Raw genomic sequence first — 25,407 nt, 5'->3', positions numbered from 1 at the left:
TTGTCACTGGTAGTCAATCAGAAGAAGCCCCTTTATCCACTCTTTGCCACCTGCCAGTCAGCCAACCTTTCCTGTAATGCCATGGGCTCCAGTTTTATTAAGCTGCCGCATCTTGCAAAAGGCCTTCTGAAAATGAAAGTACTTGTTATTTCCTCAAAGAATTCCAACAAATTTGCTGACTTTTTGCCTGTTTTATCATGTGCCTCCAAGTAATGGAATGCAACATCTTCCCAACCACTGGTCAGTCCAACTAGCCTATAATTCCCTTTCTTCTGCATCCCTCTCTTCTTAAAGAGTGGAGTGACATTTGAAATGTTCTAGTCTTCTGGAACCATTCCAGAATCAAGTGATTCTTGAAAGATCATTACTAATGCCTCCATAATCTTTTCAGAACCTGGGGTATCCATCTGGTGCAGGTGACTTAGCTACCTTCAAACCTCTCAGCTTCCCAAGTACCTTCCCCTTATAATCTTAACTACCCTCTCTTCTGTCTGCTGACACTCTCAAATTTCTGTCCTACTGCTAGTGTCTTCCATAATAAAGACTGAGACAAAATACTTATTCAATTCGTCTGCCATTTCTTTGTCCCCCATTACCTTTCCAGCATCATTTTACAGTGGGCTAATATACACTCTCACCAATTTTACTCATTATACTGTATATTTGGAAAAAACTTTTGGTATCCTGTTTTATACTGCTGGCCTTCATTTTTCATCTTTCCTGTGATACTGCTTTTTTTAATTGCCTTCTGTTGGTTTTTAATAGCTTCCTAATCCTCTGACTTCAAACTAATTTTTGCTGTAATATTTGCCTTCTCCTTTCCTTTTATGCGGTCTTTGATTTTGCTTGTCAGACACAATTGCCTCTTCTTCCTTTAGGAATAATTCTTCTTTAGGATGTATTTATCCTGCACCTTTCAAATTGTTGCCAGAAACTCCAGCCATTGCTGCTCTGCCATCATCCCTGATAGTGACCCCTTCCAATTAACTTCCTTCTCTCTCAAGCCTCTGTAATTTCCCTTACTCCACTGTAATACTGATACATCTAACTTTATCTTCTCCCTCTCCAACTGCAGAGTGAATTCTATTTATTATGACTACTGACTCTGTAGGGTTCCTTTACCTTAAGCTCCCTATCTAAATCTGCTTCATTACCCAATCCAGAATTGCCTTTTCCTGAATGGGTTCAACCACAAGGTGCTCCAAAAAGACTTCTCATAGGCATTCTACAAATTCCTTCTCTTGGTATGCAGCACCAATCTGATTTTCCCAATCTACCTGCACATTAAAATTCCCCATTACTATCATAATATTGTCCTTTTTACATACCTTTTCTATCTCCCATTGTAATTTGTATCCCACATAGAGTTGCAGAAGAGTAAAGCACAGAACCAGCCCCTTTGTCCCATCTAGGCAATGTCAAACCATTTAAACTGTGTACTCCCATTGACCTGCACCTGAATCATTGCCCTCCATACCCCTACCATCTATGTACCTATCCAAACTTCTCTTCAACATGGAAATCAAGCTTACATGCACCACTTGCCCTGGCAGCTCATTCCAGTGAAGAAATTTCCTTCATGTTCTCCTTAAACTTTTCATCTTTCACCCTTAACCTATGATCTCTCGTTATAGTCCGACCTAATCTCAGTGGAAAAAATTCTGGCTTGCATTAACCCTAACTGTACACCTCATAATTTTATTACCTCCATCAAATCTCCCCTCAATCTTCTGCATTCCAAGGAATAAAGTCCTAACCTATTCAGTCTTTCTTTATAACCCAGGTCTCAGCAACATCCTTGTAAGTTTTCTCTGTACTCTTTCAACCTTACATCTTTTCTGTAGGAAGGTGACCAAAACTGCACACAATACTCCAAATTATGCCCCACTAACATCTTATACAACTTCAACATAAGATCCCATTTCCTGTAGTCTGAATTTGGAAGGCCAAAGTGCCAAATGCTTTCTTTATGACCATCTCTAACTGTGACACTACTTTCAATAAATTATGGACCTGATTTTCCAGATCCCTTTGTTCTACAGCACTCCTCAGTGCCCTACACTGGTTGGTCCTACTGAAGGGCAACACCTTGTACTTGTCAGTATTAAATTCCATCTGCCATTTTTCAGCCCATTTGTCCAGCTGATCCAGATCCCACTGCAAGCTATGATAGTATTTGCTGTTTACTACACTCCCAATCTTGGTGTCATCTGCAAATTTGCTGACCCGGTTAACCACACTATCATCCAGATCATTGATATTTTAATGACAAACAACAATGGACCTAGCACCAATTCCTGCGGCACTCCACTGCTCACAGGCCTCCAGTTAAAGATGCAACCATCTACTACCACTCTCTGGCTTCTCCCGTAACGCCAATGTCTAATCCAATTTACTCCCTCAGTTTGAATGCTGAGCGACTCAACATCCTTGACCAACCTCCCATGTAGGACCTTGTCAAATCTCTTGCTAAAGTCTGTGTAGACTCTGGCATGGTGCCAGAGGACTGGAAGATTGCAAATGTTCCTTCACTCTTTAAGAAAAGAGGAAGGCAACAGAAAGGAAATTATAGACCAGTCAGCCTGACCTCAGTGGTTGGGAAGATGTTAGAGTCAATTGTTAAGGATGAGGTGATGGAGTGCTTGGTGACACAGGACAAGATAGTTCAAAGTCAGCATGGTTTCCTTCAGGGAAAATCCTGCCTGACAAACTTGTTGGAATTCTTCGAGGAGATTACAAGTAGGATAGATAAAGGGGATGCAGTGGATGTTGTATATTTGAACTTTCAGAAGACCTTTGACAAGGTGCCACACATGAGACTGCTTACCATGTTAAGAGCCCTTGGTATTACAGGGAGGTTACTAACATAGTTAGAGCATTGGCTGATTGGTAGGAGGCAGCGAGTGGGAATAAAAGGATCCTTTTCTGGTTGGCTGCCACTAACTACTGGTGTTCCACAGGGATCAGTGTTGGGACCACTTCTTTTTATGTTGTATATAAATGATTTAGATGATGGAATAGATGGCTTTGTTGCCGTTTGCAGATGATACGAAGATTGGTGGAGGGTTAGGTAGTGTTGAGGTAAAAGGTAGGATTCAGAAGGACTTAGACAGATTAGGAGAATGGCAAGAAAGTGGCAAATGAAATATAATGTTGGAAAATGCTTGGTCATGCACTTTGGTAGTAGAAATAAATGTGCGGACTGTTTTCTAAATGGGGAGAAAATCCGGGAATCTGAGATGCAGAGGGACTTCGGAGTCCTTGTGCAGAACAACCTGAAGGTTAACTTGCAGATTGAGTTGGTGGTGAGGAAGGCAAGTGCCATGTTCACATTCATTTCATAGCCATAGTCATAGTCATACTTTATTGATCCCGGGGAGAAACTGGTTTTCGTTACAGTTGCTCCATAAATAATAAATAGTAATAGAGCCATAAATAGTTAAATAGTAATATGTAAATTATGCCAGTAAGTTATGAAATAAGTCCAGGACCAGCCTATTGGCTCAGGATGTCTGACCCTCCAAGGGAGGAGTTGTAAAGTTTGATGGCCACAGGCAGGAATGATTTCCTATAACGCTCAGTGCTGCATCTTGGTGGAATGAGTCTCTGGCTGAATGTACTCCTGTGCCCACCCAGTACATTATGTAGTGGATGGGAGACATTGACCAAGATGGCATGCAACTTAGACAGCATCCTCTTTTCAGACACCACCGTGAGAGAGTCCAGTTCCATCCCCACAACATCACTGGCCTTACGAATGAGTTTGTTGATTCTGCTGGTGACTGCCACCCTCAGCCTGTTGCCCCAGCATACAACAGCAAACATGATAGCACTGGCCACCACAGACTCGTAGAACATCCTCAGCATCGTCCGGCAGATGTTAAAGGACCTCAGTCTCCTCAGGAAATAGAGACGGCTCTGGCCCTTCTTGTAGACAGCCTCAGTGTTCCTTGACCAGTCCAGTTTATTGTCAATTGGTATCCCCAGGTATTTGTAATCCTCCACCATGTGCACGCTGACCCCCTGGATGGAAACAGGGGTCACTGGTACCTTAGCTCTCCTCAGATCTACCACCAACTCCTTACTCTTTTTCACATTAAGCTGCAGATAATTCTGCTCACACCATGTGGCAAAGTTTCCTACCGTAGCCCTGTACTCAGCCTCATCTCCCTTGCTGATGCATCCAACTATGGCAGAGTCATCCGAAAACTTCTGAAGATGACAAGACTCTGTGAAGTAGTTGAAGTCAGAGGTGTAAATGGTGAAGAGAAAGGGAGGCAAGACAGTCCCCTGTGGAGCCCCAGTGCTGCTGATCACTCTGTCGGACACAGTGTTGCAAGCACACGTACTGTGCTCTGCCGGTCAGGTAATCAAGAATCCATGATACCAGGGAAGCTTCCACCTGCATCACTGTCAGCTTCTCCCCCAGCAGAGCAGGGCGGATGGTGTTGAACGCACTGGAGAAGTCAAAAAACATGACCCTCACAGTGCTCACTGGCTTGTCCAGGTGGGCGTAGACACGGTTCAGCAGGAAGATGATGGCATCCTCAACTCCTAGTCGGGGCTGGTAGGCGAACTGGAGGGGATCTAAGTGTGGCCTGACCATAGGCCGGAGCAGCTCCAGAACAAGTCTCTCCAGGGTCTTCATGATGTGGGAGGTCAATGCCACCGGTCTGTAGTCATTGAGGCCGCTGGGGCACGGCGTCTTCGGCACAGGGACGAGGCAGGACGTTTTCCACAATACGGGAACCTTACAGAGCCTCAGGCTCAAGTTGAATACATGGCGAAGTACTCCACATAGCTGAGGGGCACAGGCTTTGAGCACTCTGGTACTGACACCATCCGGTCCTGCAGCCTTGCTTGCGTTGAGATGTTTCAGCTGTCTTCTCACCTGTAGAGCTGTGAAGCCCACTGTGGTGGTTTCGTGTGGGGAAGGGGTATAGTCATGACAGCAGTTTGGGGAACTCTGAGGAGAGTGGAATATGTGTTGGTTGGGGGCCGACAACAGATGGCTCATGTGGGGGATGGGCAGGGGCCACACTGTCAAATCTGTTAAAGAACAGGTTAAGTTCATTGGCCCTGTCCACACTGCCTTCCGCTTGTCTGTTGCTAGTTTGCCGGAACCCCGTGATGGTCCTCATCCCCCTCCAGACCTCTCTCATGTCTAGAGGTCTCAAGGGGTCTAGAATACAAGAGGTAGGATGTGATGCTGAGGGTTTATAAGTCACTGGTGAGGCCTCACTTTGAGTATCGTGAACAGTTCTGGGGCCCTCATCTTAGAAAAGATATGCTGGCATTGGTGAGGGTCCAGAGGAGGTTCACAAGGATGATTCCAGGGATGATAGGGTTATCATACGAGGAACTTCTGATGGCTCTGAGTCTGTACTCACTGGAATTCAGAAGGATGAGCGGGGATCTCATTGAAACCTTTTAAATGTTGAAAGGCCTAGTCAGAGTTGATGTGGAAAGGATGTTTCCCATGGTGGGAGAGTCTAGGACAAGAGGATACAGGCTCAGGATAGAGGGGTGCCCTTTCAAAACAGAGATGCGGAGAAATTTCATTAGCCAAAGGGTGGTGAATTTGTGGAATTTGTTGCCACATGCAGCTGTGGAGGCCAGATCGTTGGGAGTATTTAAGGCAGAGATTGATAGGTTCTTGATTGGACATGGCATCAAAGATTACAGGGAGAAGGCCCGGAATTGGGGTTGAGGAGGAGAAAGGAAAAAGGATCAGCCATGATTGAATGGCGGAACAGACTCAATGGGCTAGATGGCCTAATTCTGCTCGTATGTCTTATAGGCAATGGAATGATTGTTGGTGCCAGATGGAGTGTCTGAGTATCTCAGAAACGGCTGATCTTCTGTTACTCAAATAAACACACATTACAACAGTGCTCTACAGAAGAGCATCTCTGAAAACACAACACTTCAAACCTTGAAATAGATGGGCTGCAGCAGCAGAAGACTACGAACATACACTCAGTGCCTACTTTATGAGGTACAAGAGGTACCTAATAAACTGAGCGTATATTAGTGATTTAGAATGAAAATGTGGTTAACCAGATCAGCAAATATGTGGATGACACCATTACTGGAAGCATAGTGAACAGCGAGGAAGACTATCAAAGCTTGCAGTGGGATTTACCAGTTGGGAAAATAGGCTGAAAATGGCAAATGAAATTTAATGCAGACAAATGTGAGGTGTTGTCTTTCAGGAGGACAAACCAGGGTAGGTCTTACACTGGACTTACACCATAGTGTGTGGTAGCGCAAAGAGATCTGAGAATATAGATCCATAATTCCTTGAATGTTACATCACAGGGGTATACAGAGCTTTTGGCATATTGGCCTTCATAAATCGGGCATTTAGTACAGGAGTTGGGATGTTATGTTGAAGTTGTACGAGACTTTGGTGAATCCAAATTCAGGTTAATTGGGCCATCAGTTAATTGGGACAGCCAGTTATTTGAGACAATTCTTAAAGAACAAAAACTAATCAAGAAAATAGCCGGGATTCCTTTCATTTATTTGCGACACTACGCTGCTTAATTGGAACAGGACCCTGTTGTTGAACAGTTTTTCTTTAAATTAGCATTAGTCACATGGTTATTAGATACTACAACATTTTTAGAGTGAGCAGTTTTTAAACAGCATCAGTTGTGCATGTTGGTGCTTATGTCACTGATAATTGCCCTTCTGGACCATTGAGCCATGCTGCCCAGCAACCCACCTATTTAATCGTAGACTAATCATCAGACCAATTATAATGATCAATTAACCTACTATCTGGTAAGTCCAGACCCTGGGAAGAAACCAGAGAACCTGGATGAAACCAACACGGTCATAGGGAGAGTGTACAGGCAGCAGCAGGAATTGAACCTAGGTCACTGGTACTGTAAAGCGTTGTGCTAACCACTACACTACCCTACCACCTTATAGGCGCATTTTATTGTTTACTTGCAAGGGAAGCCTAGTCCAGACTATATTGTCTGGAAAATAGCTTCAATCTTACAGCTCAATCAAACCACTTTTATACTTTTTACTATGCACAGTAATTAGTTTGTTCCATTTCATAACATTCTTCCATTATATGCAAATATCTGTGATTTTTGGCGTTTGTTCTTCAGCCAGTCCATTTGTCTTTAGAGGCTTCTTCCCCCATAACCGCCATGTCCTATTTTTCTCTGTTGTCAAAACTTTTCCCCTGCCATAAAACAAACAAACACACACACACACTTGTAAGCCTCCCTCCAAACCAGCAATCAGCAAAGCATTCTGGGATCACGCTGGGTCCATTTTGTCACATGATATTTTACAAAAGTTATAAATTCATAAAGACTTCAGGGTTACAGATATATTTCCACAGTGTTTATCCATCTCCCTTCAAACTCCTCAGTGAGATTCAGTATGGTCACTGCCTGTGTGAACAAGCCTTACATTCCCACCTTTCCGGATTGCCTATTGGATTTATCCTTCACTGTCTCATCAATAATGTCCTGATCTGGTACCCAGGAGATGAAACTTCCCACGTGTGATGGAGGAAATAAGAATGTTCTCCTGAGGACCATGCAGATCTGTGACACAATGACCGACTTTAATGCAGGGCACCAGGGAGGGTGGGGGTTTGTCCAGGAGAACAGTATTGGCAGGAGAGATGATAGTTAGTGAGACAGAGAGGAGTTTCTGTGAACACCAGTGAGTCTCCAGGATGGTGTATTTTTCATACAGAGGATGGTGGTTATTTTGAACAAGTGGCCTGAGGCAGAGGTTGAGTTGGGTACAATTACAACATTTGAGATATATTTGGATAGTTACATGGTTTAGAGGGATATGAGCCTTATGTAGGCAAATGGGACTTACTCAAGTAGAGACCTTGGTCAACATGGAAGAGTTGGGCTGAAGGGACTTCTTCTTACTGTATAACTTTAAGATTAATAGAATTCTAACCAGGACCACAGAGTTATAACACAGGGCATGATGAAGGATGCTGCTGAGGTCAAGTTGTGTGCAAATAAACGTTAAATATAAAGGGAGTAAAATAGTGGTGGCTTGGCATGTTTTGAGGGAGTAGGAAATGGTCTTGGTGGGTTATGGAACCTAGAACATAGAAATATACAGCACACTATGGGCTCGTCAGCTCATGATGTTGTGCCGATATTTTACCTACTCACGATCAATCTAAGCCTTCCTTCCAACATAGCCCATAATCCTGCATTTTTCTTTCATCCATGTGCCTATCATTTAAATGCCCCTAATGTATCAGTCTCTACCACCCCCAACAGTGCATTTCACTCTCCATTTAAGAAACTTACCTCTGACATCGCCACCAAATTTCTCTACAATTGCCTTAAAATGATGCCCTCTGGTATTAGCCATTGCCACCCTGGGAAAAAAGGCACTGGCTGCCCTCTCTATCTACTTGAAAGGTAGTGTGAGAAATTCCTGCTGAGTTTAAAGGATGAGGTTGCAAACGTACAATATATACATGCAGGACCACAATGTCTATGTAGACATGTCTCCTTCTGCAATCAAGATGTAAGACAGAAACTCCAAGAGGTGACGTACTGATGAGCCACACTCTCAGTCAAGATCATCTTCCAATACAGGGTTGGCACCACAGAGCAAGATGAGACATGTTCACGCTCCTTATTCCACAGGGTTCACAGGGGAGCTCTGTAATCTACAGCCTGAAGGAAGAGGGTGACTCAGTAAGTCTCATTTTACTTGAGCCAATAAAAAGAAGTGAGGTTGAAGCAGACCAGCCATTGTGGGAGTGGGCAGTGTTAGAGTGGAGGACTGAGGCTTTAAGAGTGGAGGCAGAAGTGAGTATCAGGTAAGAACAGGCAAAGATTTTTCATTATATACAGTACTAATTTGTATAGCTAAAACAATAGAAATTACAACTGATTAAATAAAGTAGGAATGCAGGAGTAGGTGATGGGCTGCACCTGCATAATTTGGGAGCTGGTGGACCCCATTGTGGTTCCTGATGATGTGTTGTAGCTGTATGATGTGGGAGCTGGTGGACTGCACTGTATTTCCTGGTGACCACATCTGCAGCAAGTGTTGGCTGCTTGAGGAACTCAGGCGCAGAGATGGTGACTGGAATCTGAGCTTCAAATGTTGTGATACACCAAGGAGGGGGAGACGCACTCTCGTTCATAAGGCAATCGCACCCATTACATTAAGTACTTCAAATTCAGTCAGTAGCGAAGGACAAGAGTGTGTGACTGGAAGTAAAGCATGCAGAGGTATACAAGACGAATGCCCGTGAACTTGCCACAAATGTTGCTCCTTGTGAGGATGAGGGTGGGGCTGTAGGAAGGGTGAGTAATCAAATCGTGGCACTGAGGTGTAGGGGCCATTCAAGAGGGGGGAGGGAATGAGAATTCATAATTCTCCGCTGCAAAAATCGAGAGTCCTGAAGGCTGTGTTGTTTGCCTGGTGCCTGGGTTCAGGACATCTAATCTGACCTGCAGAGGAATTTGGAGTGGGAAGGGAAAGATCTAGCTGACATGGTCCGTGTGTGTACCAATGATGTATGAAGAACAAGGAAAGAGGTTCTGCTGAGGGAATTTGAGCAGCTGGAGGCTAAATTAAAATACAGAAACAAAAGGATAAATATCCCTCGATTGTTACCTGAGTCATGTGCAAATTGGCACAGGAGTAATAAGATCAGAGAGCTAAACGTAAGGCTCAAAGATTGGTGTGGAAGAAATGGATTTGAATTTGTGGGACATAGGCTCCTGTATTGGGGAAGGAGGGAGCTCCTCCGATGGGATGGGCTCCACCACAGCCATGCTGGGACCAGGGTCACAGCGATTCTTATCACTAGGGCTGTGGATAGGGCTTAAATTTAAATAGTTGGGTTTAACAATTTGGAAAAGTGAGGTTAAAGTTAAAGGAGAGCAGAGGTTACAGAAGTTTCCAGAATAAAGGAAAAGACAAAATGTTTAGAAAGTTTTTAACTTCCGTTAACATGAAGACAAATTGTAAAGGGTGCTAAGTAAAGGACTGAAAGTGTTATATTTAAAGGTACACAGTATATGGAGTAAGGAAAATAATGTCGTAGCTCAGTTACAAATTGCCCTGTACGATATTCTGGGCTTCACTGAGTTGTGGCTGAAGCAAGATGACATTTGGGAGTTTAACATCCAAAATATGGATACACATTATATCTTAAGAACAGACAGGTAGGCAGAGGGAGTGGGGTGCCTCTGTTCATACAAAATGAAGTCAAATCCTTAGAAAGAAGTGACATTGGATCAGAAGATGTAGAATCCTTGTGGGTAGAGTTATGAAACTGCAAGGGCCTCTAAACAGGAGACGGGATGTGGGCTACAAATTACAATAGGAGACAGAAAAGGCATATAAAAAGGGCAATGTTATGATAGTCCTGGGGGACCTCAAAATGCAGGTAGATTGGAATAATCAGGTTGTTGCGGGAACCCAAGTGAGGGAATTTATAGAATGCCGATGATTTGGCTTTTTAGTGCATGAGATCACTAGAGAAAAGGACATTTTGGATTGGTGCAATAAAGCAGAATTAATTTGGGAGCTTTAGGTGAAGGAACCCTTCAGAGTTGTGATCATAATAAGATAGAATTCACCTACAATTTGACAGAGAGAGAGAAGCTAAAATCAGATGTATTATAGTGAAATAAAATACATTATAGAGACATGACAGAGGAGCTGGCCAAAATTGACTGGAAGTTTCTGGATGTAATTCAGAAGGCATAGTACACATTCATCCCAAAGATGAAGAAGCATTCTAAAGGGAGATGAGGCAACCATGTTGACAAGGGAGGTCAAAGTCAGCATAAGAGTGAAACGTGGGGCATATAATATTGCAAAAATGAGTGGGAAGTTAGGTGATTGGAAAGCTTTTAAAAACCGACAGAAGGCAATTTAAAAAACAGTTAGGAGAGTAAAGATGAAATGTACAGGTAAGCTCGCCAATAATATAAAAGAGGATACCAAAACTTAGAGTAAAAGAAGCGAAGAGTGGATATCGGACCACTGGAAAATGATGCTGGGGAGGTAGTAATTGGGGACAAAGAAATGGTGGACAAATTGAATAAGTATTTTGCGTCAGTCTTTGCTGTGGAAGGCATCAGCAGTTTAGGAGAAATTGGGGAATGTGAAGGGGCAGAAGTGAGTGTAGTCACTATTATTAGGGAAAAGGTGCTTGGGAAACTGAAAGGTCTGTCGGTAAGTAAGTCACCTGGACCAGGTGGTCTACACCCCAGGATTCTGAAAGAGGTAGCTCTGAAGAATGCGGAGGCATTATTAGTGATCTTTGAAGAATCACTAGAGCCTGAAAGGTTTCCAGCAGATTGGAAAATCAGAAATGTCACTAAATTTTGCACATCAATACTTATGTCATTCTAAAGATGCGCAGTAGAGAGCATCCTGACATGCCGCATGACTGCTCGGCATGGAAACTGCACTGCGATGGGGAGGATAACTCTATAATGAGTAGTAAACACTGCCCAACGCGTCAACAGCAACAGATTACCTGCCATCAAAGACATAGCGTATATACAGAAAGGAGCCCAGCAAGGGCCAGTAACATCATGAAGGGTCCCACCCACCTTGCTCATGGACTGTTTGTCCTACTAGCATCAGGGGGGAGGCTATGTACAGTAGCACCCACGCCAGGACCACCAGACCAGTTACTTTCCCCAAGCAGTAAGTCTGATCAGCACCTCCACACACTAACTCCACCACTATTCTATTATTTCCCATCAGTCACTTTATGGACCTACAGTCAATGTATACAGTAGGTAATCTTATGGATTGGTATTAATTGTATGTTTTTATTATTATTGTGTTCTTTATCTTTTGTGTTTTGCATCAGATCCAGACACAATTATTTTATTTTCCTTACATTTGTGTACAGGAGATGACAATAAACAATCTTAAACTCTTTAAGCAACACACACAAAATGCTAGAGGACTCAGCAGGTCAGGTAGCATCTGTGGAAGTGAATACAAGAAAAGGGGAGCGCGAGGAATTTTTATTACCAAAAGGAGAAATAAGTATTCATGCCCTCAGTTTGGAGTCCACCCAGATGGAATATTAAGTGTTGTTCCTCCACCCTGATAATGTAAAAAATGTTTTTCCTTCCCCCTTCCCTCACCTTCTATTCCCCACTCTGGCCTCTTGCCTCTTTCTCACCTGCCTGTCACCTCTCCCTGGTGCCTCTCCTTCTTCCTTTCTCCTATGGGCCACTCTGCTCTCCTATCAGATACCTTCCCCTCCGGGCCTTTACTTTTCCCACCAACAAGGCTTCACCAATCACCGTGCAGCTAGTCCTACTTCCCCTCCCCCCACATTTTTATTCAGATGTCTTTCCCCTTCCTTTCTAGTCCTGATGAAGGGTCTAGGCCTGAAACGTTAACTATTTATTAATTTCCACAGATGCTGCCTGACCTGCTTAGTTCCTCCAGCATGTTTTTGTGTGTTGTCTTGGATTTCTAGCATCTGCAGAATTACTTGTGTTTAAACTCTTTAAGAAGGGAGGAAGGTGAACAACAGAAAATTATAAGCCACTTATTCTGCCTTTAATGGTTGGGAAGATGTTGGAGTCCATTATTAAAGATGAAGTTCCAGGCTACTTGGAGACGTGTGATAAAATAGGCTGAAATCACCATGGTTTCCTTATGGGGAAATCTTGCCTCACAAATCTGTTGTAATTCTTTGAGGAACTAGCAGGTAGGATAGATAAAGGAGAGTCAGTGGATGTTGTTTACTTGGATTTTCAGAAGGCCTTTGACAAGGTGCCACACACGAGGCTGCTGAACATGATCAGAGTCCATGGTATTACAGAAAGATACTAGTCTATTAGAAGTTTGGCTGACTCGCAGAAGACAAAGAGTTGTATAAAGGGGGCCTTTGCAGGTTGGCTGCTGGTGACTCGTGATGTTGGGGCTGCTTCTGAAACCCCTCTGGTTTCCTTGACTGCATAAGTCTCAGGAATACACACTCCAGTCTCATCAAACTCATCAGATTCAGACAACTCTTGCACCCCAAACCCCGGTTTGTGTGGATGTTGTGTAATTTGCTACCCTGTTACAACTCAGTGCTACGAAATAACAGACAGCACATGGCATACGATTAAAGGAACTATATTTATGAATCTTAGTTAAAGGGTTAGTAAAGAAAAAACAAAAAGGGTCCATCATAATTTAACAGTCAAATATGCACCAGTTGGATCTCAACTCTTCCAAAAGTCATATTCACCAATTGACTGCGACACTTTGTTCCATTGAATCATGGTCCCCCACCGGGTCGAATCCTATGACCGATTCTCTCCAGCGTCTTCCTTCTTCCTCTCCTGCTGAACAAACAACCCAGCTTACATTCCAAAGCACCCGTTATCTCTAACCATAACCCAAACACTGCTTCCACAGAAAGGCCATTACGTTAGCAGTGAGTCTTTTCTCAGGGTGTTACAATTCTTTTTATGTTATATGTCAAAGATCTGGATGATGAAATTAGACCAATAGACAGAGCAGCAGAATAAGGCTATTCAGCCCACCACTTCTGCACTGCTATTCCATCATGGCTGATTTATCATCCCTCTTAACCCCATCCTCTTGCCATTTCCCCGTAACCTTTGACAGCCTTACTAATCAAAAAACCTGCTTTAAACCTACCAAATGACTTGGGCTCTGACTTCTGTTGGACCAGATGCAGGACAGGGCTGGGCTGGATCACACTTAGCTGTAGAAGAGATACCATGACCACTCACAGGAGAGACAAGAGATGTGGAACGGGCAAGAAATCCCGGGGTACTGTGCCATAAACGGAACAGCGGAGAGATTGTAAATGAGTGTGGGTAGTGGTTGGGAAAGAGGGTGCACACAGGTGGGAACTTTCTCCAGCAGCATTTGGCTGAACTGAAGGGTGAGGGAAGGGTTAAACTGGTGGGTGGAAATGAGCTGGGATGGCTGAAAGTTTACTCGGAACTGTTGGAGACGGAATGGGGGATTTGGGGATCAAGGATCTCCTTTATTCATCTTTCATCTTGCTTTCCCAACCACAGAGCCTGTGTCCGGAGCAAACATCAAGTTCCAGTGCATCCCCGGGATCAGTGACGTCATCCTAACCTGCTCTGTGACCTCAGGCGACTCCCCCACATTCAGGTGGTGGAGAGAAGAAGCAGCTGTGGGAGACAACAGCAACTATCGCGCTTGGAAACACGGAGAGACGGTAGAGGTTCATTACACAGCAGAGGTTAAAGATGTTGTGTACACGTGTGAGGCCAGGAACACTGTCAGTAAGGACACAGCACGGATCCCACTGCAGGACGTCTGTAAACGCAACGTGCCGTGTGAGTGTCCGAGGAAGCAATCTAACTCAGGGAGTGTGAGGGGTCACTGTAGACAGCTTCAGCTTGTACCATCCCTGTGCTCTGTGTTCAATTTTAGTATTCAGTATATGCAGTAGAGAGACAACAAGAGTCACCAGTCAGTGTACAGATCACTCCCTGAGAAAGAGGGACAAGAGACCCCAGTCAGTGTACAGATCTCCTCCTGAGAGAGACTGAGAGACACCAGTCAGTGTACAGATCTCCTCCTGAGAGAGACTGAGAGACACCAGTCAGTGTACAGATCTCCTCCTGAGAGAGAGAGAGACTGAGAGACACCGGTGAGTGTACAGATCTCCCCCTGAGAGAGACTAAGAGACACCGGTCAGTGTATATATCTCCCCCGGTGAGAGAGGGACTGAGAGACACCGGTCAGTGTACAGATCTCCCACTGAGAGAGAGGGTCTGAGAGACACCGGTCAGTGTACAGATCTCCCCCTGAGAAAGAGGGACAAGAGACACTGGTCAGTGTTGCAGATTTACCCCTGAGAGAGAGAGAGGGAAAAACTCACTGGTCAGTGTGCAGATCTTCCCATGAGGGAGAGGAACTGAGAATATAGAACATAGAACAGTACAGCACAGAAAAAGGCCCTTCACTCACAGTGTTGTGCCAAACCAACTAAAAATCAAATCAAAAACACCCATTAACTAATCCTTCCCACTTACACAATGTCCATATCCCTCAATCTTACTCACATCCATGTGCCCCATCTAAACATCTATTAAAAGCCTCTTCCACCGTCCCAGGCAATACATTCCAGGCATCCACCACTCTCTGAGTAAAAAACTTACCCCTCACATCCCCTTTGAACCTAACCCAGCTCACCCTCATTGCTTGCCCTCTGGTATTAGACATATCTACCCTAGGAAACAGATACTCCCTGTCTACTGTATCTGTGCCTCTCATAATCTTATACACTCTATCTGATCTCCCCTCAGCCTCCGACACTCCAGAGAAAACAACCCAAGTTTGTCCAGCCTGTCATGACAGCACATGCCTTCTAAACCAGGGAGCATTCTGGTAAAACTCTTCACCCTCCAAAGCCTCAACTTCCTTCCTCTAGTGGGGTGACCACATTTGTATAGAATAATCCAGACGTGGCCTAACCAGAGTTTTATAAAGTTGCAACGTAACCCCTTGACTTTTGAACTCAGTGCCTCAACTAATAAAAGCAAGCATTCAATAAGCCTTCCTAACCAACCTTTTGATCTCTCTAGCCATTTTCAAGGAGCAATGAACTTGGACCCCAAGGTCTCTCGGCTCAGAAAAAACTGTTAAGGGTCTTCTTATTAACAGTGTACTATCTTCTTACATTTGCCCTACCAAGGAGCAACACCTCACATTTATCTGGGTTAAACTGTTCAGTGTACAAATATTCCCGAGACAGAGGGACTGAGAGACATGGGTCAGTGTACAGATTTCCCCTGAGAGAGAGAGAGAGAGGGAATGAGAGACACTGGTCACTGTACCAGTATTCCCCTGAGTGCGAGGGACTGAGAGACACCGTTCAGTGCACAGATCTCTGCCTAAATGAGAGAGACTGAGAGGCATTGGTCAATGTACAGATTTCCCCTGAAAGAGAGAGGGACTGAGAAACTCCAGTCAGGGTACAGATCTCCCCCTGAGAGAGAGGGACTCAGCGACACTGGTATCCTGAACAGAGATGATCACCTGTCAGTGTATAAGTATGCCTCCATAGACGGGGAGTAGAGACTGCGGTCTTTGTCTGGATATCGCACTGAGACAGAGGGACTGAGTGATACACTTCCTGTACAGCAACTGTGGGACGTTAGTCTTTGAACAGATATCCCTTGGGAGGAAGATCCCAGACAGTTATTTGGAATGAGCTGCCAGAAACAGTGGTTGAGGCAGTCACATTTGCAAATTTAAAAGCCATGTACATAAGTCGATGGATAGGAGAGATTCAGAGGGCTGTGGTTCAAACAAAGGCAGATGGAATCCCTGAGCACTCACTGGGCAACATATTTGCCATGGATGAGATGGGCTGAAGGGCCTTTTTCCATGCTGTATGACTCTATAACTCCATAACTCCTGTGTCAGTGCACTGGGTGACCCCTCCTCCCTCCAAATCCTCCGATCTCACTCCCGTCCAGTTTGTGCTCCCACATTGTTCCAGTGAAACCCACCGTAACCTCAGGGAGCAGCACTTTCGCCCGCTTCACGTGCTGAACAATAACACAGGTCAGGTCAGGCTACACCCCTGGGCCGAGGAACAGAGGTCACGGCTCAGGTCACAGACCCTTTGCTATCCTCTGCTTTAAGCTCGGATTTCCAGCATCTGCAGTTACTTTATCTTCATGTCCATGAGCACTAACCTTGTTGTTGTGATGCTGTGTGGGCCCTGATTGAAAACCTTCTGAGAATCCAGATCTATCACATTGACTGGTCTACTTCTAGATACAGATTCACAGAGCTTAGAAACAACCTTTCCAGCCCACCGTGTCCAAACCAGCCTCTTTGCCCACCCACACTAACCCCACTTGTCCACATTAGGTTCCCCTCTCCCGTAAGCTGCCTGTTTCAGAGTGTGTCCAAATGGCTCTGAAACACCGTGTTTGTATCTGATCCCAGCACCTCCTCTGGCAAGACCTTCCAGATATCAACCACTGTCTTGGAAAGAGCTTAACCTTCAAATCACCATTAAAACTCCTTTCTCTCAACTTCAACTTACCTACTGTTATGTTGCCTTACCACGGGAAGAGAATTCTCTCTCCCCAATCTAATTATGAACTTATACAGTTATATTCTTCTACCTGTCAGGCACCCCTCAGCTTTTCTTCACTCCAGGGAAAATGAGCCCAGCCTATCCCATCTCTCCTCATAACTAAAGTCTCCAGTCCAGGCCACATACTGGTGAATCTCTTCCGCACTGTCTCCATTGTAATCACGTCCTTCCTGTAATGTGCTCCATGAAGATTTGTTTAAGTCCTTGACAGTTTCTTCAATCCTCATTGCAAATCTGTCTGGTATCTTCCTTTAATGTACCAATGGGACCTTCCAGGATTAGACCTATGGGATATTGTAGAGGCGAGGTGGGGGTGGAGGGAAGAGATGTGAGAGGGGGTGGTTAGAAAGGATGGAAAGATATTTGAGGAAGGATCAGATGGGGATGCAAGGGATGAATGGGGGATGATTTGAAGGAGATGAGGGGTTATTGGAGGGTGGGGAATGAATGGAAGTGAAGTCAGTGGGGACTGGAGGGGAAGTGAGGGTGATTGGAGGGGGAAGATACAGTTTTGGGGGTGACAGAACTTTCTGTGGCCTGAGGTGAGATGATGGATCTGTCGATCCTGTGTCACTGGGAGATTAGGATGGGATTAATCACGGAATCTTTTCTCCTCCCTGGTGCAGCGCCTGATTCAACACTGGCGGCCACGTCTCAGAGATCGTTCCTGATTATCAGACTCATAGTGTTGGTGATTTTCCTGATCTCCGCTGTCCCCACGATTTGCTGGGTCACATGGGGGAACGGAGCTGAACGAAGGTAAATGTCTTCAGGCACTGAAGCAAAGTGGGTCTGACACTCAGTCCATGAGACTGGTGACTGGGGGACAGAGGGAGGGGGCAGGAGTGGGGTGATATTGAAATTGGGGTTGGACAGAGGGGCTACATAGGATGCAGAAGGACAAAGTTTCAGTACGGACCCCATCACCTCTGCTTTCTGTCCCACAGTTCCAACAGAGATGAGCACCGTTTACAGAGACTTCAGTGCATGAAGAAAGATTGCGGTGACCGGCAGCCTCCTGAGTGGAACGAAAGGGCAATGGCACATTTCTCCAGGGAAAGGAGAAACTGGGGCACTGAACCCATCGATCTGTAGGACCCCCTCACCTCAACAGAAAAACACACAGCTCTGCACACAGTGGTCCTGGGGAAATGAACCTGTCAGTCCACTGGGACCAGCCTCAGCTCAACACAGAAACGTAAAATGCGACATACAGATACACTGGGTACACTGTCCCACCCCAGTCACTGGGGAACACTGCCCCTACTCACCCAGGCACTGGGGTACACTGTCCCCACACTCCCAGTCACTGGGATACACTGTCCCACACACCCAGTCACTGGGATACACTGTCCCCACACTTCCAGTCACTGGGGAATACTGTCCCCTACTCACCCGGTCACTGGGGTGCACTGTCCCCACACTCCCAGTCACTGGGTACATTGTCCCCACACACCCAGTCACTGGGGAACACTGTCCCTCAACCTCCCAGTCACTGGGGAACACTGTGCATCACACTCCCAGTCACTGGGTTACACTGTCTCCTCACACACCCAGTCACTGGGGAACACTGTCCCTCAACCTCCCAGTCACTGGGGAACATTATTGCCCCACTATCCCAAAAACTGGGTTCAATAGGTACATTCAATGTCAGAGAAATGGATACAATATACATCCTGAAATTCTTTTTCTTCGCAAACATCCATGAAAACAGAAGAGTACCCCAAAGAATGACTGTCAGTTAAAACGTCAGAATCCCTAAGTCCCCCCAGCTCCCCCTCCTACACACAAGCAGCAGTAAGGCAATGATAACCCCCCATCCCCCCACAACCCCACCGGCAAAAAGCATCAGTGTCCTCCACTGAGCACTCAAATGTGCAGCAAAGACACAGACTTGTAGAACTCCAAAAACTACTCGTTCACCCGGTATTTCAACATATCTGTGGCACGTGGCCAACTGGTTAAGGCGTTGGTCTAGTGATCTGAAGGTCGCTAGTTCGAGCCTCAACTGAGGCAGTGTGTTGTGTCCTTGAGCAATGCACTTAACCACACATTGCTCTGTGACCGGTGCCAAGCTGTATGGGTCCTAGTGCCCTTCCCTTGGTCAACATTGGTGGCATGGAGAGAGGAGACGCAGCATGGGCAACTGCCGGTCTTCCATACAACCTTGCCCAGGCCTCAGTCATCATCGAAAATCGATGGACAGCCGCAGAGAAATTCAACATACCTAATCAGGGAAAAAGGGGTGTACCAGTTTCACAGCAAGAGGGAGACATAACAAAGAACTTGCTGATTTATGATGTTAAATGTCTGTTGTGTCACTTTTTCCGAGCTCTCCAGAAACACAAAAAGGTGCAGCTATCGAGAAACAACCCCCGGCAGCTAACCCGTTGCTCCCGATGTTTCATATTCTCCCACGACGCTTCAGTCATGGTCACTGGCCTAGAATCAACATGTCCCCAGAGCCACGAAATCTGGAACCCTGAAGGTGCGCTTGCCTTCCAGACTGCGTTGTTGGGATATCAAAGAGCGCCCGGTCGTAATGTCCTGAGAGCAGGTTCAACTCCCGCAAAGAACTGAAGTCAGGAGGTAACACCAGGTCAGGGTCTTCAAAAGGATCTTGAAAAGGAGAGAAAGGAGATATCCAAAATAGAAATAGAGCTGGTTGTAAAGGAGTCACCATTTAGCATCATTTTAACTTCACCCCTCTTCCATGACCCCTCACAGTTACAGGGGTAAAGTGTCCTCCACACACACAGTTACAGAGGTACAGTGTCCTCCACACATACAGTTACAGGGGTACAGTGTCCACCACACACACAGTTACAGGGGTACAGTGTCCTCCACACACATAGTTACAGGGGTAAAGTGTCCTCCACACACCCAGTTACAGGGGTACAGTGTCCTCCACACATACAGTTACAGGGGTACAGTGCCCTCCACACACACAGTTACAGGGGTACAGTGTCCACCACACACACAGTTACAGGGGTACAGTGTCCACCACACACACAGTTACAGGGGTACAGTGTCCTCCACACACACAGTTACAGGAGTAAAGTGTCCTCCACACACCCAGTTACAGGGGTACAGTGTCCTCCACACACACAGTTACAGGGGTACAGTGTCCACCACACACACAGTTACAGGGGTACAGTGTCCTCCACACACATAGTTACAGGGGTAAAGTGTCCTCCACACACCCAGTTACAGGGGTACAGTGTCCTCCACACACACAGTTAAAGGTACAGTGTCCTCCACACACACAGTTACAGGGGTACAGTGTCCACCACACACACAGTTACAGGGGTACAGTGTCCTCCACACACACAGTTAAAGGTACAGTGTCCTCCACACACACAGTTACAGAGGTACAGTGTCCTCTACACACACAGTTACAGAGGTACAGTGTCCTCCACACACACAGTTACAGGGGTAAAGTGTCCTCCACACACACAGTTACAGGGGTACAGTGTCCACCACACACACAGTTACAGGGGTACAGTGTCCTCCACACACACAGTTAAAGGTACAGTGTCCTCCACACACACAGTTACAGGGGTAAAGTGTCCTCCACACACACAGTTACAGGGGTACAGTGTCCTCCACACACACACAGTTAGAGGTACAGTGTCCTCCACACACACAGTTACAGGGGTACAATATCCACCATGCACTTAGTCAACAGGTACACTGTCCCTACACACCCAGTCACTGGGGTACATTCACTGCATAGCCACATCTTGAAGTCACCCTGAGGGTGAAGGAGCAACACCTCATATTCTCTCTGGTTAGCTGCAAATCCAATGGCATGAATGTTGATTTCTCCTTCCAGTAAAAAATAAAATCCCTCCCCTACTCTTTTCTTCACTCTGCCCCCCCCCGCCCCCGAGAGAGAGGAACCCAGAGACACTGGTCAGTGAACTTAGATCCCCGAGAGACATTGGTCAGCGTACAGATCTCCCCATCAGAGAGGGACAGAGAGACAATGGTCAGTGTACAGATCTCCCCCTGAGAGACACTGGTCAGCGTACAGATCTCCCCATCAGAGAGGGGCTGAGAGACACTGGTCAGTGTACAGATCTCCCCCTGAGAGACACTGGTCAGCGTACAGATCTCCCCATCAGAGAGGGGCTGAGAGACACTGGTCAGTGTACAAATCTCCCCCTGAGAGAGAGGGACAGAGAGACAATGGTCAGTGTACAGATCTCCCCCTGAGAGAGGGGGAAACTGAGAGAAACCGGTCAGTGTACAGATCTCCCCATCAGAGAGTGGCTGAGAGACACTGGTCAGTGTACAGATCTCCCCCTGAGAGAGAGGGACTGAGAGATACTGGTCAGTGTACAGATCTCCCCCTGAGAGAGAGGGACTGAGAGACACTGGTCAGTGTACAGATCTTCCCCCAGAGTGAGAGGTACAAAGGGACACTGGTCAGTGTACAGATCTCCCCCTGAGAGATACTGGTCAGTGTACAGATTTCTCCCTGAGAGAGAGGGACAGAGAGACACTAGTCAGTGTACAGATCTCCCCCTGAGAGAGAGGGTCTGAGAGACACTGGTCAGTGTACGGATCTCCCCCTGAGAGAGAGGGACAGAGGGACACTGGTCAGTGTATAGATCTGTCCCTGAGAGACACCGGTCAGTGTACAGATCTCCCCCTGAGACACACCGCTCCAAGTACATTACTGCTACGCCCTCCCAGCAATATCCAATGTATATATACTTCTATAAATATATATACTATATAAAAGAGTTTGAGAGAGAGAAATGGGTTCTTGAATTCTCCTAATAACATGGACATTAAATATTTTAAAAATTTCTTCATTCTACAGGAGCCTCCGCTCCCGCACCAGCAGGCACAGGAAGAGCTTCTTCCCTGAGGCTGTGACCCTGCTGAAACTCACAGCACAGCGCTAAGCAGTGTTGCACCCATATTGTACTGTCTCAGTACTTTTATATTTGTGTGCTGTAGCATTTACTTTTTATTTACAGTTATTTTGTAAATAACACTATTCTTTGCATTCCTGGTTGGATGCTAACTGCATTTCATTGGCTTTGTATCTGTACTCGGCACAATGACAATAAAGTTGAATCTAATCTAGTCTATTTATTTATTAGTTCCCAATGTATATCGACCTGTATCAAAGAGATGGCTTCAAAGTTTAAATTTCAAAGTAAATTTTAATTTCAGTGTACAAATATGTCTCTGCAAACTACACTGAGAATCATTTTCCTGTCGGGATATTCAGCAAATCTGTAAAATAATAACTGTAACAGGATCAATGAAAGATCAGGTAGATGTAGATCACAACAAACTGTACACAGTATATAAAAGGGAGTGAGAGAGTGGGGTCTCAGCATTTTCTGCCAACAACGTGGACATCAAATATTAGTGTAATTTCTCCATTATTTTATTAGTTCTCAATGCACCTGAACTGGAGTGGATCTAATACCCTCATGGTGAGGTTTGCTGGTGCTGCATGGGGGTGTTTAAACTAAAGTTGCAGGGGAATGGGAAGCAGAGTGTTGGAACACATAGTGGAGAGGTTGTGGAGATTGATGTTGTTAGGACCTCAGACAGTCAGGAATCAAAAGCTGTATAATGGTGCAACTATGATCTGACCTGCATGTATTTCAATGCAAGAAGACCGTAAGATCATCGAATATAGGAGCAGAGTTAGGCCATTTGGCCCATATCTGCGCCATTTTATCATGGCTGATCCATTTCTCTCTCAGCCCTAATTTCCTGCCTTCTCTCCATATCCCTTTCATGCCCATGCCAATCAAGAATCTATCAACCTCTGCCTTAAATATACTGTACCTAAAAACTTGGCCTCCACAGCCGCCTGTGGCAATGAATTCCACAGATTTATCACTCTCTGTCAGAGGAAGTCCCTCCTCATCTCCGTTCTGAAAGGACAGTCCTCTATTCTCTGGCTGTATTCTCCTGTCTTAGACCCTCCCACCATCGGAAACATCTTCTCCACATCCGCTCTCTCGAGGCCTTTCAAGATTTGACAGGTTTCAATTAGGTCACCTCTCATTCTTCTGAATTTCAGTGAATACAGGCTCAAACCATTCTTCATATAACAGACCTTTCGATCCCAGGATCATTTTCATAAACCTTCTTTGAACCCTCTCCAATGCCCGCACTTCCTTCCATAGATCAGGGGCCCAAAGTATTGTAGGAATGGCAGATAAGCTCAGGGCACGGATCAACACCTGGAATTACGATATTGTAGTCGTTAGTGAGACTTGGTTGCAGGAGGAGCAGGACTGCATCTCAATATACCAGGGTTCCATCGTTTTAGATGTGACAGAGCATGAGGGGTTAAAGGAGGAAGGGTGGCAATACTAGTCAAGGAAAATGTCACGGCAGTAGTTAATTGGGACAGATTGGAGAACTCGTCTAGTGAGGTGCTATGGGTAGATCTGAGAAATCAGAAATGTATTACAGACCACCTAACAGTCCGAGGGATTCAGTAGAACAAATTTGTGGGGATATCGCAGACTGTTGCACAAAACGTAAGTTTGTTTTAGTAGGTGATTTTAACTTTCCACATATTGACTGGAACTCCCATATTGTAAAAGGACTAGATAAGACAGGTTGTCAAATGTGTTCGGGAAAACTTCCTTACTCAGTATGTGGAAGTCCCAACAAGAGAGTGTGCAATACTTCATCTGCTCTTAGGGAATGAGACAGGGCAGGTGACAGAAATTTGCGTGGGTGAACACTTGGTAACTAGTGCTCACAATGCCATTCATTTCAAAGTAAATATGGAAAAAGATAGGTCTGATCTGCGGGTTAAGATTATACATTGGAGAAAGGCCAAGTTTGATGGTATCATTAAGGATATGGCAAGTGCAGATTGGGACAGACTGTTTTCCGGGAAAGGTATACTTGGTAAGTGGGAGGCCTTCAAAAGTGAAATTTTGAGAATACAAACTTGTATGTGCTGCCAGAATAAAAGGTAAAAGATAACAGATGTAAGGAATCTTGGTTTTCATGAGATATTAAGCTCCCAGTTCAGAAAAAAAAATGATGTGTGTAGCAGGTAGGAACAAATGAGGTGTTTGTGGAGTATAAGAAATGCAAGGGAACACGAAAGAAATCAGGACAGCTAAAAGAAAGCATGAAGTTGCCTTAGCAAATAAGGTGAAGTTCTACAGATATGTTAAGAGCAAAAGGATTGCATTAGGGTTAGGCGTACTGGTCCTCTGGAAGATCAAAATAGTAATCCATGTATTGAGATAAAAGAGATGGAGGAAGATTTTGAATGGATTTTTTGTATCAGTATTTACTCAGGCGAAACAGGAGTGTGTGGCCATGGCAGTCAAAGCTCAAACTGGGCATGGCACCTGATGATGATGATGATTTACTCAGGAGACAAACATAGAGTTGAAAAAGCAAGGCAAAGTAGCATCAACTTCATGAACTCTATACAGATTACAGAGGAGGAGGTGTTTGCTGTCTTGAGGCAAATTAGGGTGGATAAATCCCTAGGGCCTGACAAGGTGTTCCCTTGGTCTCTGTGGGAGGTAGGTGCAGATATTGCTGTGGCCCTAGCAGAGATTTAAATCATCCTTAGTGACAGATGAGATGCCGGAGGATTGGAGGACAACCAGTGCTATTCCACTGTTTAAGAACTACATAATGAGATAGATAGACATAGATTGATTAAGGATAGTCAGCATGCCTTTATGCTTGGTATGTCATGTTCAACCAAACTTAAAGATTTCTGATGGAGTAACCAGGGCAGCTGATGGAGGGAAGGCTGTGGATGTTGTCGACATGGATATAAGGGATTTAACAAGTTCTTGCATGGCTGGTTGGTCAAGAAGGTTCAGTCACTTAGCATTCAAGATGAGGTAGTAAATTGGATTAGATATTGGCTTTGTGAGAGAAGCCAGAGAGTGGATTAGCAAATTTGTGGATGACACCAAGATTGGGGATGTAGTGGACAGCGAGGAAGACTATCATGACTTGTAGCAGGATCTGGACCAGCTGGAAAGGGAGGGAACGTCGACTCAGACCATGAGAGGCCTGTGTCGGGCATTTTCATGCCTTACAAGGCGCAGATTGGAAGTCTGTGTGGGGCGCCACTCCGTGCACAGACACTAGAGCAATATGTGATTAAGTGCCTTGCTCAAGGACACAAACACGCTGCCACAGCTGAGGCTCGAACTAGTGACCTTCAGATCACTAGACGAACGCCTTAACCATTTGGCCACTTGCCCAGCATGTAAAAATGGTCTGAAAAATGGTAGATGGAATTTAATGCAGAC

The 25,407-nt window shown here is 45.3% G+C and overlaps 1 protein-coding gene across 1 annotated transcript in view; it reads left to right on the top strand.

The window, feature by feature from the left end:
* LOC134353490 (hemicentin-1-like) overlaps positions 1 to 22,185 on the top strand; it is a 141,561-nt gene extending 119,376 nt beyond the window's left edge. The window contains exons 4-6 of the mRNA XM_063061494.1: positions 14,052 to 14,339; positions 17,749 to 17,881; positions 18,070 to 22,185. Of these exons, the coding sequence (XP_062917564.1) occupies positions 14,052 to 14,339; positions 17,749 to 17,881; positions 18,070 to 18,217 (569 nt within the window). The 3' untranslated portion in view covers positions 18,218 to 22,185. The remainder of the gene's footprint in view (positions 1 to 14,051; positions 14,340 to 17,748; positions 17,882 to 18,069) is intronic.
* The last annotated feature ends 3,222 nt before the right edge of the window (positions 22,186 to 25,407 follow it).

This window comes from Mobula hypostoma, chromosome 11, assembly GCF_963921235.1.
Source record: "Mobula hypostoma chromosome 11, sMobHyp1.1, whole genome shotgun sequence".
In the NCBI taxonomy this organism is placed as follows: Eukaryota; Metazoa; Chordata; class Chondrichthyes; order Myliobatiformes; family Myliobatidae; genus Mobula; species Mobula hypostoma.
This window is presented reverse-complemented; position numbering and strand designations above follow the sequence as displayed.